Source organism: Macaca fascicularis, chromosome 7, assembly GCF_037993035.2.
Source record: "Macaca fascicularis isolate 582-1 chromosome 7, T2T-MFA8v1.1".
Taxonomy (NCBI): Eukaryota; Metazoa; Chordata; class Mammalia; order Primates; family Cercopithecidae; genus Macaca; species Macaca fascicularis.
In genome coordinates this window covers 137,170,515-137,185,533 of record NC_088381.1, presented here as the reverse complement: position 1 = coordinate 137,185,533, position 15,019 = coordinate 137,170,515, and the positions used below count along the sequence as shown (strand labels likewise).

The 15,019-nt window shown below is 52.0% G+C and overlaps 1 protein-coding gene across 3 annotated transcripts in view; it reads right to left on the bottom strand.

Annotated features, from left to right (window-relative positions):
• GALNT16 (polypeptide N-acetylgalactosaminyltransferase 16) overlaps positions 1-11,058 on the bottom strand; it is a 96,045-nt gene extending 84,987 nt beyond the window's left edge. For all 3 annotated transcript variants that reach the window (XM_073997618.1, XM_045396610.2, XM_005561599.4), the window contains exon 1: positions 10,745-11,058. In XM_073997618.1, the coding sequence (XP_073853719.1) occupies positions 10,745-10,921 (177 nt within the window). In that variant the 5' untranslated portion in view covers positions 10,922-11,058. The remainder of the gene's footprint in view (positions 1-10,744) is intronic.
• Positions 11,059-15,019: the final 3,961 nt, after the last annotated feature.

Here is a 15,019-nt window from a genome sequence, read left to right as displayed (position 1 = left end):
GCAACTTTGGAAGGCAACTCGGGTTGCCTCAGTGGGCTGTGGCAGCCCAAGGCCAGCTTCCCTTACTTGACATGAAAGACCTTGAAGTAACAGAAGCCCTCCCCTACAGTTTGTTTAAAGAAGCTACAGGCAGAGCTGCTGTGAGAAGATGAAGCGATGAAAATCTGAACTTTGACAAGCAGCATCTCACAGGGTGCGACTGCCAGGGGATTGGAACTGTGTGTGACCCAAACCACAGAAAAAAGGTGCCTGCAGCTTGCCAGAGACACACGACGCTGTGTCATACCAGTCACCTGGGCACTGGGGGAGCCACCGAACCTCAGAGGACACACCTCAGAAGGGCCCGGCAGAGCTGTCTGCCTCCTGAGGGCAGCCCCTTTTATCCACTGCCGGCCCGAAAAACAGCTGCACAGTGCCCACTCCTGCCCAGCAGTGACTACCCGCCCCACACAAGTGCCTGCTCCGTGTCTCAGGGAAGGCCCCGGAAAAATTCAGCCTGCAGGGGGTCTGCTCGAACAGAGGAAAAGCTGTGGGGAGGGGCAGGGATTCCAAGTTCCTGCATTGCCAGAAAACAATTTCCAGAGTCCCAACTGTACCAGAAGAGAACACCACGAACCAGACAAGGAGACAAAGGCTGGTTTGATCAGGTACCACCATTCAGAGGAATTCTCCATCCCATACAAAACTCTCCCTCCAGACAGAGTCCTCCCCAGCCTGCCCCACTCCGATATTTCAACAAGGCCTCCATTATCTGTTCCCTTTTACATCGCTTAGGGCACCAGCACCTTCCACCAGCCTCACATCACACACTACGCCCCCTACGCATACATCATACACACACACACACACACACACACACACACATACACACCCTACATACACAGAAACCCCACATCTCACACACCACACATATACACAAACCTCACACATCACACACACACTACATACACACAAACTCTACATCGCACACACCACACACACACACAAACCCCACACTATATACATACCACACATACCATACACCCCCACACACACAACATATAACACACATACATACAAACCCCACAAATCACACCCACACACTACATACACACAAACCTCACATCACACACACCACACACACACAAACCCCACACACCACACACACACTACATACACACAAACCTCACATCAAACACACAAACTCCATACATCATATACACACCACACATACCACACACACACCCCCCCACACACAACATATAACACACATACATACAAACCCCACAAATCACACCCACACACTACATACACACAAACCACATCACACACACCACACACACACAAACCCCACACACCACACAATACACTACATACACCCAACCTCACATCAAACACACCACACACACACAAACCCCACACACCACACAACACACTACATACACACAAACCTCACATCAAACACACAAACCAATACATCATATACACACCACACATACCACACACACTCACACATACAACACATAACACACATACATACAAACCCCACAAATCACACCCACACACTACATACACACAAACCTCACATCACACACACCACACACACACAAACCCCACACACCACACAATACACTACATACACACAAACCTCACATCAAACACGCAAACCCCACACATCATATTTACACCACACATACCACACACACAACCCACACCCCACAAACATATAACACACATACATACAAACCTCACAAATCACACACACACACTACATTCACACCTCACATCACACACACCACACACACGCAAACCCCACATATCAAATACCACACAAAACCACATAGTACATACACAAACACAAACCCCACACATCACACACACCAGACATACCACACATACACATACCACATACACACACTACACCACACACACACACAAGCCCCATATATCACACACACATCACACATTCCACACATACCCATACAACACAACATACACACTACACATACACATACCACAAACACCACACACCACACCCCACACATACCACACACAACACACATTGATCCCACATTGTAAGGAAATGAAGTGTTCCAAGACACAGAACATTTTCCAACGAACCTACACTTACCTCCTTAAGAACCAACACTTTTATACACACACATATCCTGCAAAGGAAAAAAGTCTTAAAAAAAGAAAAAAGAACCAACACTAACAACTAAATTTGAGCATCTTGCTGGAAAATTTTCTGAAATGAATGACACAGTTCCCTGATTTACCAAGCCTGTGCACCGAGTGGAATTTATCACTTCCTGATGATTCAGGGACGGATTTCTGAGCCTATCTTTACCACAGTCTGCAAGGCCTAATGGTCTGGCCTCTGCTGTGGGCACTTTTCCTCCTGCTCCAGCTGCCCCCCTAAGCACACACTCTCCGGGGATGGCGCCCTGGCCTAGGCTGTCTGGAACACTATCTTCCTAGAGGTCCGCATGGCTCACTCTCTTTGCATGCCAATGCCATCTCCAATGAAGTCTTACCAGAGGCCTTTCCTGGCCATCCTTTTGCCATCTTTCTGCCCCCTTATGCTGCTTTACTTTCGTAGTATTTGCCACCACCTAAAATATCTTTCTCTGTTTATTTTCTGCCTCTCCCTGCTAGAATATGAGCCCCTTGAGAGCTTGGATTTTACCTGGTTTGTTATTTCCAGGCCTGTAACAGTCCTAGAACATAGTACGTGCTCAGTAAATAATTGTCAAGAGAATGAATAGATGCTGCCTTCAGCATTCTGATCTTGTGTGTATGTGGAGGCAGCAGGGGCCAGGGCCACTCCTACCTCACACAGCCCTTCCTGGCTAGGCCTTTGCTGTCAGCTGTCACTTCTCAGTGTGTCAGCAGCTCCTAGTAATTCCCTCATCTTGCTTCATCCAATCTACTATATTTGTAACCTAGGAAAACTGAAAGTTGCCAGGAGATGACCAACCCCCTGAACTACTGAAATCAATTGTTATAAACAATGTTTATTTCCAGACTGTGGCCTATGGGCGATTCCATGACTGTCTTCTGAGTAATGTCCACGGGTGTTGTGGCTATTTATGCTCTGCAAAGGGGTCTTTGTAGCTTCCTTCTGGTCTTCCAAGATTGTTGAGATATCTGAAGTCTACTTGTAGACACTTCTGTATACATGCCTGTGTGTTCTCAGACACACTCACAAATATCTTAGGCTTCTAGTACAGCAGGCAGGGAGCTGCGTAACTCCATCAGACAGTGTTTCAAGGGAAGAGAAAGGGGAAGGAGGAGGGCCAGTTTATTCCTTATGAGAATTTAAAGGTTACAGCCCTTCTCAACACATGTGGTGGAGGTCTCTGTACACCTCACCCTCTGGTCTTAGTCTCCTTAATTCAAGCACTATCAGGACTTAAGCCCTGGCTGAAGGCCACCTCACTTTTGTGTGAGAAGTTCAACAAAGTCCAAGATGATTTCAGCTGATAGGGACCTCCGACATCCTGTAGTTCAACCCTCACCTGACAGATGAGGAAACTACGGTCCACAGAGTGGAAGTGACTCACCTAAGGAAACACAGTCCCTTGAGGGCAGAGCTGAGCCTAGAAGTGGGATCCCTTGGCCTTCATTCACATCCTCTCTCCATTCCCTCTCTCCATCCCCTGCTGACAGCCAACATCTGTTTCCATCCTGAGCGACTCCATTCTGCCTGGCCCACCTAGGGGCCTAGGAAAATCCTGCAACAGCACAATTCACATGAAGGCATGTCACCCGCCTCTAATTCTGAGACAATGTTGTCCCTGCTCTACAGAGAGCCACACCTCACTTTGTGAAACAGCAAGAAAGAGGAGCTGGTGCTCCCCAGCGAAACGCAAAGTTATTCCTAATGGGTCTGGAAAAGTGGGAAGGCGGTACCTGGGCAGACCTGCCTCAATGCCTCCTCAAATTTTGCCTGAGCCTTATCTTCCCTACATAATATGATCGACAAGCTTCTTCCAGTTGCCCCCTCTTTCCCAAAGTACCTCTGGCCTGCCACTCCTGTCTGGTGTGAAATGTTCACAAAAGTCCCCTGGGTGACCATACTGTCTCTAGCCAGATACAGTTCAAGGGTGCAGCTGAAGTTTAGGGGTGTGGGGAGACAGGCAGGCCAGGGCTGTGGCTTCTCCATAAGCACACAGTTCAGGGGCACTGCCAGCCAGTGCCACCCCAGGCAGCAACAGTCAGGGCCCTGGGAGACAGGACAGGTAACCTGGAAATCACACCTGGGTTGGATTGGGAAAATAGAAGTGGAATATGGGAAGGTCAGACTCAAGTTGCCTCCACCAGGCAGAAACACGTATGCAGGCCTCAGTCCTGGGAGAGGAAAGATGCTAAAGACCAGTGCCTCCAACTTTGCAGCTTTGCCTCTGACCAGCCTTGGCTTCCTCTCTCTGTCCTTGTTTGGCAGCTCCAAAGGAACAGAGCAGAGAGGAGTACAGCAGAAGTTATGCATTTCTGGTCGTTACCCTGTCCTGGGCTGGCCTCAGTGCATGGGGCCCGCCTATTTCCCGGGGTGCAGGGCTCTTGCTGTGCAATAATTGGGGCCTATTTCATGACAGAGAGTCTTTTTTCTCCCTTTCCCGCTGCTGTTGGGTGCACTTAAGGGCCAACGGGGAGCGTGGAGAGAAACCCTGGCCGGCCTTTGGACTGCTCCGATGTTGGATGGTTCTGTGAGAATGTTTTCCTTCTGCTGCAAAGAAATTTCTCTCCCTGCATCTTTCACCTCCTGGCTCCAATTCTATTCCTTGGAACCCTACAGAATAATTCAAATAAAGTCTCTTGCCTTTTCTGAAAGTTGGCTCAATGCTAAGTTTTGATGGGGAGTCAGAAGTGTGAGATGTGGTTAAGAAGGTTATACTTTGATTTTGGAGTCAAGAGTGATCTTAAACAGTCATCAAATATGTTTTTAAAATAATTATCTTTGTTGGTTTGAACACTGTCATGTCAATGGGTGCTTATTACAGAAAATGTGGGGGTAAAAACCCAAAAGATGGAAGGAGGGATTGCCCATAATCCTGCCTCCCTACTGCCAACATTTTGTTCTGTATGGTTTTTGCATTTTTTTCCCCAACAAATGTTTGTGGAGTGAATACAAAGCAAGGTGCTGATTCAGGTGCCCCAGAAAAGATGCACTGATAGACCAGGCTTGGATCTTGCCCAGAAGATGCTCCAGGGGAAGGAAGACATGAGCCCGGGCTTTGGAGTCAGAAACACCTAGTGTCAGGCACACTTACTAGTTGTCAGAGCATGAGTAAGTGTGTTTACTCGTATGAGAACTTAACAATGGCACCTATCTCATTAGGTTGTTGAGGGGATTCAGAGAGGTAAGCTTGTAAAACACACAGCATCCAGGTCTCCAATGAATGTTGTCACCATCAACATAACAGAGTATACAGTGACTATGGAGGCTAGACAGGTAAGCTTTCAGAGAAGAGGGACTAAACCACTTGACACCATTTTCAGAGTGGGCTACACATAGTCGGTGACCATACCAGGCAAGCACACTGATTAACTGAACCGAATTTACTGCCCAAGTATAATCAGCGTTGACTCATGTCTGAAAGCTTGGCTCCTCTGTTTCTCTCCACGTCTGTTTAGCCTCCTGTGTCTTTGCTTTACTGTTCATGGGGAAGGTGCTTAAGGTCTCCTCAAGAAGCAGACAGGGTATAAATCTTCAATCTTGTAACTGTAATGACGACTTGGCTATAGGCTCCCCTCTAACCTCAGGGAAGCTTCCTCCACTACAGTGAGACAGTCCCGTGGGCAACTCAGCCTGGTCCTGGTCTACCAGGGTCCCCCTACCTCTACCTTAAATGGCATTTCCAGGCCTAAGGGTTTCCTCTGCCTGCAGAGAGGACAAACACAGCCACCAGGGAAGGCAGCCATGCTCCCAAAGCTCTTGGAGCAGCAGGTGGGGGGGAAATGCTGTTACAGCACAGAAGTAGAAGACCTGCAGAAGAATGAGCAGCACCCTAAAACTAGTCCTGCGCCCTTGGATCTCTGGCCTTCCAGGAAGGTAACTCTCGGGCTGGCAGCCGAGAGTTACCAACAAAGACCTCCCCACCCCCAGTCTTTGTTGCCTCTGGGCTGACCCCGTGTCCCAGAGGCAGGTCTCGAAATGGCCCAGGAACAGACCCCATTGACAGGAAATCAGGCCCTTTGTATCTGAACATTTTTGGCTGGGCACGGTGGCTCATGCCTGTAATCCCAGCACTTTGGGAGGCCAAGGTGGGAGGATCCCCTTGAGTCCAGAAGTTCAAGACCAGCCTGAACAACATGGAAAGACGCTGTCTCTACAAAAATTATAAAAATTAGCCAGCTGTGGTGGCACACACTTGCAGTCCTAGCTATTCAGGATGCTGAGTAGGGGAATCGCTTGAGCCCAGAAGGTTTCAGTGAATCATGACTGTGCCCCACGGCACTCTGGCCTAGGTGACAGAGTGAGACCCTGTGTCCAAAAAAAAGAAAAAAAAAGAAAAGAGGAAAAAAAAGAAAAGAAAAAAATCCGAACATTTTGACAAAGGGAATTGTGGGTGTTTGTGCTTCTTCCTCCTCACTGTCTTTCTCGAGTGTGGTACCTAAACCAATTAAATACGAAATCACTTTCTGTTATTATATTTAGGCAAATCATATTCCCACAGTTCCAAAATGCACACATTATAAATAAAATATAAATTCTTCTAGATCTTATTAAAGCATCTGCTCTCTGAGAACACTACCAGAAAAGCCATCATTTGCATCCCCTTCTGCTAGGTAAGCGGGGGCTTCCTACAAGGCCCCAAGAGTTCCTGTGGGAACTTCCCCTGACAGGAGCATGTCCCTCCATAAGCAGAAACTTCACAACACCTTTCAGGAGAACTCCCTTAAAGCCATGTATTTACATCTAGAAATGGAGCTCTCATCTGCTTATCTCAGGATCAACAAGCCTTGCACATCATTAACTCATCTTCAGCAGACAAAATAACCAAGGTCCAGAGATGTTAAGTATTGTGTCCATGGTCATTCAGCAGTATCCCAATTTCAGGCTAAGAAACTCCAGTTTAAGAAAACTCTTGCCTAAATCTTTCACAATTCTAAATAGGAGACTGTTGACGCAAATGAGTGCACCTATACCGAAAATGAATAGTCTTTTTAAAAATTGTAAAGTGAAATTCCATGTAACACCTTAGCCTCCCACCCATGCCTATTAGCGAACTGGCATATGGAAAACCTAAGTCCCAAACCAAAACAACCACAAATGTTCTTCCCAACTGTGAGGACTGAAGACTCAAGGCCAGCTGTGTCTGCCCTGCCTCCCAGTTTGGCTGCGGTCCTGTCCCAGCGTGCATCAGTGTAGATTCAAGGGGATGTCCCCAGATCTACTGCCTCGCCCATCAAGTACAGCATAGAAAAATCACAAACCTTGCCACATCGTAAGCAGCCATATAGGGATGGAATCAGTATCTCCCTTTAGCTTTACAGATTCCATAGCCAAATTTTTCACATCAAAATTGGTGACACATGGGCTGACAGCAGGACAGAATATTAAAAATCAAGACCTCCTTGAGAAATCTGGCCATACGGTTGCCATGCCGACACCCTATAATGCCAAACAGGCAGCGCCAAGGTCCAGAAGCAGCTTGGCTGGCTTCGAATAGTCCAGACATTGTGAAAGCAGAGCTGCCTCCAGGTCCAGGCGCTTCTGCAGACCCTCCCTTTCCCAGCTCAGCTCTCTGACTCCCCAAGGGAGTGATGATGACGCCTGTCTGAATTTGCCAGTCTCTGACAGCAGGGCTAGCCACATCATTCTCTAAGAATCTGAAAATCCACATGCAGCGTCCTGGCCTAACTAGACAGAGAAATGTTTCTGAATAAGTAGTTACCACAAACTGCAGGGAGAAAGTAAATTCTCAGCTGCACCTGCCCCTTTTAAGTTGAATAAAGGGTTCAATGCCTGCAGAAGCTTGAACATACATCCCCCTACCTCCTTACTTAGAGCCAGGTTACAGTTGATAATAAAATATTAAGGTGATATGAATACAATATAATAATATTAAGGGGATATGAAGCATTGACTGCTCCCAGAAATGGGTGAGAATCCTATTTCACTCCTTTAAGAAGTCTTGCTGTGCACTTTGGGAGGCTGAGGCAAATGGATCACATGAGGTCAGGAGTTCAAGACCAGCCTGGGCAACATGATGAAACTCTGTCTCTACTAAAACTACAAAAATTAGCTGGGAGTGGTGGCACATGCCTGTAGTCCCAGCTGCTCAAGAGGCTGAGGCATGAGAATTGCTTGAACCCGGGAGGTGGAGGTTACAGTGAGCAAAGATCATGCCACCTCACTCCAGCCTGGGTGACAGAGTGAGACTCCATCTCAAAAAATAAAAGAAGTCTTGCTGTGTGCATCAATGTGGAGATGCAAGGAGCTTCCAGCATAGTTCCTGCATGCGTTACTTACATTCAGCTGTGAATCATATGGAAGTAAAATAACTGGAAGAGAGGAGTACAATGATACAATGCAAGGCAGTTGTCAAAAGTGGTGCATGACTAGGGGGTCAGTGCTGGTGGAACAGGCATCTAAAGCTTAAGAACAAAGAGGGAGCTGGTTGTGCCCCTAAGTGGCCACAGAAGGCTCTGCCACTCCCAGGGACTTCCATCCTCCCTTTCTTCCTGCACCTTCACTTCCCAGCTCCCAAGTATCTCCCTGATACTCCTTCATACTTTAAACTTAGCTTCCCTCTCTGAGACCTTTTCTTACCTGCAGCAAGTCAAACCCTGTGGGAATAAGCATGGACAAGAGGATATTTACTGGTGATTCTCATGACCTCCAATTCCCATCCCTCAAAATCAGTGCTGAATCCTTCCAGCAGGTCCCCTACACCATTCTGGGACTCTTGAGAAATGTGAGCGGCCCTCCCAATGGATCTTGCAGGACTCTGGAAGGAGCGGGAGAGAGGTGCATGGGCCAGGTCAGGGTTTAGGTTCCGAGTTCCGAAGCAGAGGCTCTGAGCAGCAGTCCCCTGTGCTCTCTTCCTTCTTCTCCTCCCTGCCCAGCCTCTTTCTCCTCCCCTTCCAACTCAGACCCTCCTCCCATCACCTCACCAGAAAGAGGGACACAGCACTAGGGCTGTTTCTGTCACAGAGTATGAATGTGGCAGCTTGGGCTCCTGGGGAGGAAGCTCCCTGGGGTCTGGAGGCCACTGCTGGTTTGGACAGTTCCAGCTCCAACCTGTCCCTCTGCTCAGATCATAACACTCTGGGGTCCTCAGCACAGGAGGCTTTTCCTCATCAGCTTTTTGTCCTGGGAGGACAGCCCAGAAGGGAACAGTGCACCTAATCAGGCTTGCCCCCAGAGAATTCACCCAGACTGGTAACTAGGACAAAACCCACAACCTCACTCCCCCACCCCCCAGGTCTCCTCAGGCAAAGCCCTGAAATAATGGTTCCTTTGCAGGGGACTTGGAATCTGGGGTAGGATGGGAATATGAGGGGACACTCTCCAATGAACTTCCCGATATTCCTGGGGTTCAGATCCGCGTCTGGATGCGTTTCTCGGATTCGGCTCCACACAAGCCTCAGCCCTCCCGACCTTGCACCTCCCCTGCAGAGCTCCTCACACCCCCGCCCCCAGGCCCAGATCTTTCCTTGTCGAAATCGCCACGCTCTCTCCCTCCCTTACCCCCGCCCCACTTGGCTCTCCTCTTCCTGGTCCTCATCCGGCCAGGCTGCCCCGCCCTGGTAGGTCCCGAGGGTCGCCCGAGGCTCCGGTGCACCAACCGCCCCCGTCTGGAAGAACGCGCCCGCTCGAGCGCGCTCTCGGCGGGTGCCAAAGCCTCCCGCCTCAACAGGTGCCCCTGCCTGACCACACACAGCTCTGTCACCTGGGGCTCGGACGGAGACAGCTACAGGATCGCCCCCTGCAGGGCGGCTGCGGCTCCGCACGCCCTCGCCCGGGTCCCCAGAGCGCCAAGGGCCCCCGCAGCCCCGCCGCCGCCCCCGCTGTGCCACACCGCCTTTGTTTCCCCGCCCGCTTAGATGTCGCGAGGCTGACTTCATGCAAGGGTATCGCCAAGCTCGGGCGCTGACACTGCCCGCCCACCCGTGGTGGCAGACCCTAATGTTGGGAGTGAGGGACTCGTACAGTGAGAGACCTCTCCCCAACCCAGAGAACTCTAGGGGAGCTGAGTGTCCGCGCCGAAGAAGCGGGTTCAAGTTGACCCGGGCTCAGAAGGGGGCTCGAAGCTAGGCGCAGCACCTAGAGAGCCTTCCCTACGCACGCCCCCACCCGATGTCCTTTGCCCCCAGAAGGCTGGAGAGGGGCTGCGCACTGCCACCTACGCGCTCGGCTGCGAGTGGCTCCCACAGCCCGCTCGCTGCGCGCTGGGCCCGGCAGCCTTCCGGGGCACACGAGGCTCCTGCAGCCCCCAGACCCCCGGCCCCGGCAGCGCAGAGCCGGGAAAGCCGCCACGTTCCCAGCCGCGCGCGCACGCCGGGCCCACCAAACTTGCAGCACTTTCTCCCAGCCCCCACCCTCTGACACCCTCCCTTAGTCGGTGCGCCCCAGCCCCGCCGCCCAGCAGAGGTTGCCATAACAACGGGCAGGAATGCTCCAACATATACAAAGCCGGCCCGGCGCAGCGGGCACTCAGCCCCTGGCCGGGCCCCGCGCCCCCGGCCGCCGCGCAGGGGCTGGACGCGCGCCGCGGCTCCCTAGCCGGCCGCCCGACGCTCGGGGCGTACTCACAATGAGCGGGATGGTGCGGTCCTCGCGGAGCTGCTCCGGCCTCCCGCCGGCCCTCTGCGCGCTCCGGCCGCCTGAGGATGCTGCGTGGGCTCGGTTGTCCTGCCATAAGTAGTAGAAAGTGCCCAGGATCCAGGCTACGGTCAGGATGGCGATGGCATTGGCGCGGATCTTCCTCATGGTGGGCAGACGGGCGCCCCGGGTGGGGGCCGGGGCCGGGGCCGGCGTGCTCTCGGGGCCGGGGCGGGGGCGCTCGCAGCCCCAGCTGTTTGTTTTTGCTCGCGCCTAGCTGCTCAGTCCTGCAGAGCAGAAAAAGGAGAGAGGTGGCGGGGGGGCGGGGGGGTGATAGGGAGAGACAGGATCGCGGAGCGATCCTCACGGTCCTAATGCCCTTCAGCCCAGAGCGCGCGCGTCCCCCGGGCGCCCATTCATTCGCGCGCAGGGCCGGCCCCGCGCTCCAGCCGCCGCCGGCTGACCCACCCGGCTACTGCGCACTGGGAGAGGAGCGCGCCGGGTGGGAAGCGGCGCGGGCCTTCCTCCCGCGCCCGGGAACCCGGCGAGACAGACGCCCGCGGCGGAATGGCGACTGGCCAGAGCCAGCCTCGGCTCCCACCGCTAGATGACCGAACGCCCGGCAGCTGCCCCCGCGCGGCCCTGGTCGGTCCTGCCTATCCACACCCACCCCCGGACCGAGTGGCCCTGAGTCACCGACTGGAGACGCGCGACCCCCGACCTGGGCCAGCGCCGCGGAGCTGCAGTTCCGGGCTGCGCTTTGGCGCGGGATTCAAGGTGTGTTCGGCGAGTCCTTGGGTAGGGGCGGCTGGGCGGGGGAGAGTCCTGAGTTTGTACTGGAATCTGCAGCCAAGATTAGCCAGACAGGGCCCGCCCAGAGGAGGGATTGGAAGCTGGTGCACTTGACATTCGAGGAGAGCGAAGGGGAAACGACGCTGCCTCACAACCAGTGCTAGGAGAGTGGGGGTACAGCCATTCCACATTTTTCACTGGCCTGGGGCTCCCGGATTTCACGATGCTTCCCCCTATCCCGCCCCATAGACCCTGGACAACCCGGAAATATCATCGTCAGCATTATTTCATCGGAAAGAAGGGAAGCAAGAGAGGCCGGATGATTCTCCCAAGGCCACACGGCTAATTAGTGGGCAGAGCCCAGTATGGAAGCCATCTCTCCATCTGACACCTTTCGACAAAGTGCAAAACGTGGTGGTGAGAGACGAGGACACAGACGCTGAGATTCTGCTCCAGCCCTAGAGGCACTGGGAATCAGGCGTGAACTACTCTTCAGGCAGAAAGCAAGTGACTTAGATGAGTTTTAGGAGACTAGCACAGTGTCGGGCACAGAGCGCTCAATGAATAGTTGTGTAACAACAAAGTAGGGATCCAACAGAGGAAGAAATAATTTATTGTAAAGTGGTCTTTGGGAAAGCTCCCAGAAAGGTGGATGAATCACTTAAGAGGCAAGGAAGGGGGAGGTGAGGAAAGGGGAGGGAATGCAGGAATAGGCCTTGCAAAGATCCAGAGGATGGAAGAGCTTGATGTGTTCAAGAGAGAGAGCTGCAGGGTGTTGCAGGAGGCCTAGGATTTGATGGGAGTTGAGGTTGGCCAGGCTGGGTGGGTCTGAACTCAGGAGGTCCTTGAATGCCGGGGCAGAGTTGGTGAGGAGTCTGCTTCCTGCTGGCACTGCTGGACACCATGGCTTCTCCGAAGACCCACATAGGGTCCAGCCTCTAAATGAAGCCACCTGGGGAATCAGGCAAACTGAGGTCACAGCATCATGCCCCCCACAAGCATCCCATGAGCACCACCCTGACAGATAGAGGTAAAATCAGATGGCTTTTCTCCATTTCTCCAGCACTCGAGACTAAACTGCACACATAATAGATGCTCAATACATTTCTGTTGAGGTGAAGAAACCCCTAGTTGGGTTTTTGCCGCGGAAAACCCAGGGTCATCGCTGCAATACGATATCCTCACTCAGAAGACTAGTTTCGAGGACACTGAGATAAGTCCAAAAGTGACCCAAGTGGGAATGGGCCTAGAAAGAAGAGAATGCACAAAAGAGGGCCCCAAAAGGGTTTACACAAGTAGCAGGGAGTTTCAGGCATAAGGTGTGGCAGTCACAAGCAACAGGGGCAGGGGTGTGGAGACACCAGATGCTCTCCCAGGTGGTGTCTCTCCCCTGTGGAGTTTAATAGTGCGCCAGGGGCCAGGGCTCGTTTGCATAGATGGAGAAAACCAATGCCAAGCCACCATCTGGTTTCTGCAGGAATCATGGGGCAGATCCAGTGGTCATGCCATCTGTGGGAGGCCAGGAAAGACCTTGCTCCTTGGTAATTAGGCTCCACAGGCCTCTCAGGTCAACCAAGAAAATGTAAGGGAACTACGTAATCTCCTGGTGCCCCCATTTTCACACATCTCTCAGGTGAGCCAGGTAAAAGACTTGGGGAGTAGCCCTGTTGTCATAGGCTGCTCCCCTCATCCCAGCCTGGTGTGTGCATATCTAGTTGCCTTTGGATGTGGGATCCGAAGACATCATATCACCTATCACTTCCTGGTGAAAGGCTCCAAACTCACCCCTCGGCATGGGGATGAAGCTGGACCATGCTGACTGAAACCAGGCGGATGGGGCTTCTAGTGACTCCAAAAGGAAGGCTCCATGGGGAGAAGGAGGGAGGGGAAGGATGGGCTAGAATGTGGCAGGGTTTCTCACATCTCACCACTTACTGCCCAGGGCTCAGTGGTGAGGATGCTATATTTCTGCCCCAATTGGTCACTCCTGGTAGTTCTGTCCCTGACAGAAGGTTTCCTTGGCCCCCACCACCAGAAAGACTGCACAGAAGTGAAGTGTAGCCTCTCTAGATGACTTTACCACAGCTCTTCCTTAGTTGGGCACTTCCCTGGGGGATGACAGGGGTGGGGTGGGGGTAAGACAGTAAGTAATTACCGTGCTCATTTGGCTTACAGGAATTCCACATAGACAGAGGTGGAGTAATGTGCCTGAAGCCATAGGCACTCTGGCAGAGCTAGAGACCAGGAATTGCCACCTTGGCCACAGTCTGTGGTCTTTGTTTCAGATTCTAATCCCAAGTGGGTGCAGAACTGGCCCTCCCTGGGATAGGTTTCAATGCTCAGAAATGACCATGAGTATTGTTTCCTTTCTGGTACTAGGAATGGATTCCAGCAGCATCATAGAATCAAAGCAACACCTAAGGAATTCACTGTTTCTTCACGTACTTTGACCTTTGAAAACAAGAGTCATCATAATAGCTACAGTTTACTCAGTACCTACCAGATGCCAGTCACTGTGCCACCACTTCACCTAAACTGTCTCTAAAGCCCATACAACCCTGAGCTAAGGATGATCATATCCCCAACTGCAGACGATGACACTGAAGCCCAAAGGCTACTCAACTTGCCTGGAATTCTACAGCAAATAAGTGGTGAAGCTCAGTTTAAGTCCCGTGCCATTTTCAACGCTTGTGTCTGGGTATGAGTGCAGGGCTTCTGACGCCACTGGGAAATCTGCAGTGTGGTCTGAATTTCTGTATGCAGGAGCCTCACTTCCCCTGCCCACAGTTCTCCGTTTTCTCATCCATAAAAGGAGGGATACGAGATGTCCTGGGGGAAGCGGGGGTCCCACCAACTGTGCCACTTAGAACTTGCATTTCCTCCCTTTCAGGATTTCTCTTAGGCACAGGATTTCTCTTAGGCACATTGTTTTAAAGCTGTCAAAGCCAGCACTCAGGGTAAGCTGGGCAAAGTTCCACAAGCCCCTGGGGCTCCCAGATGCCCCAGGGAGCTCTCCGCCTCCGCCTCCGCCTCCGCCTCCGTGCCTTTGGTGTGGGGGTTGTAGAGGAGTGGATAACCGAGGGGGAAAGGGTACAGCTCAGTGTAAGGCCCTGGCTCTGGGGCTGGACAACCTGAACTTGAATGCTGATCCTGTCACAAATTAAGAGAGTGGCTTAGGCAAATTCTTAACCTCAGTTTCCTCAACTGCAAAATGGGGCACTGACAGCTCTCACCTCACAACTTTGTTGGGAAAGATAGGATGAAATAAAGTCATATAAAATCCACTGCCTAGTAAGCACCCCAGTCCCCTGGGGCTCTTTCCCGCAGGCTGTTGCTGGCTGCTGGAGGTGAAAGGGGCCTCCTGAAAGGGATTGCTCACTATTGCTGCCAAGAACAGATCTGACGTGAGCCTCTTTGGCCATGGCTAATGTCCAACATTCATAGACTGTCCTGCCCGTGGGTGGTGGCTGCCTC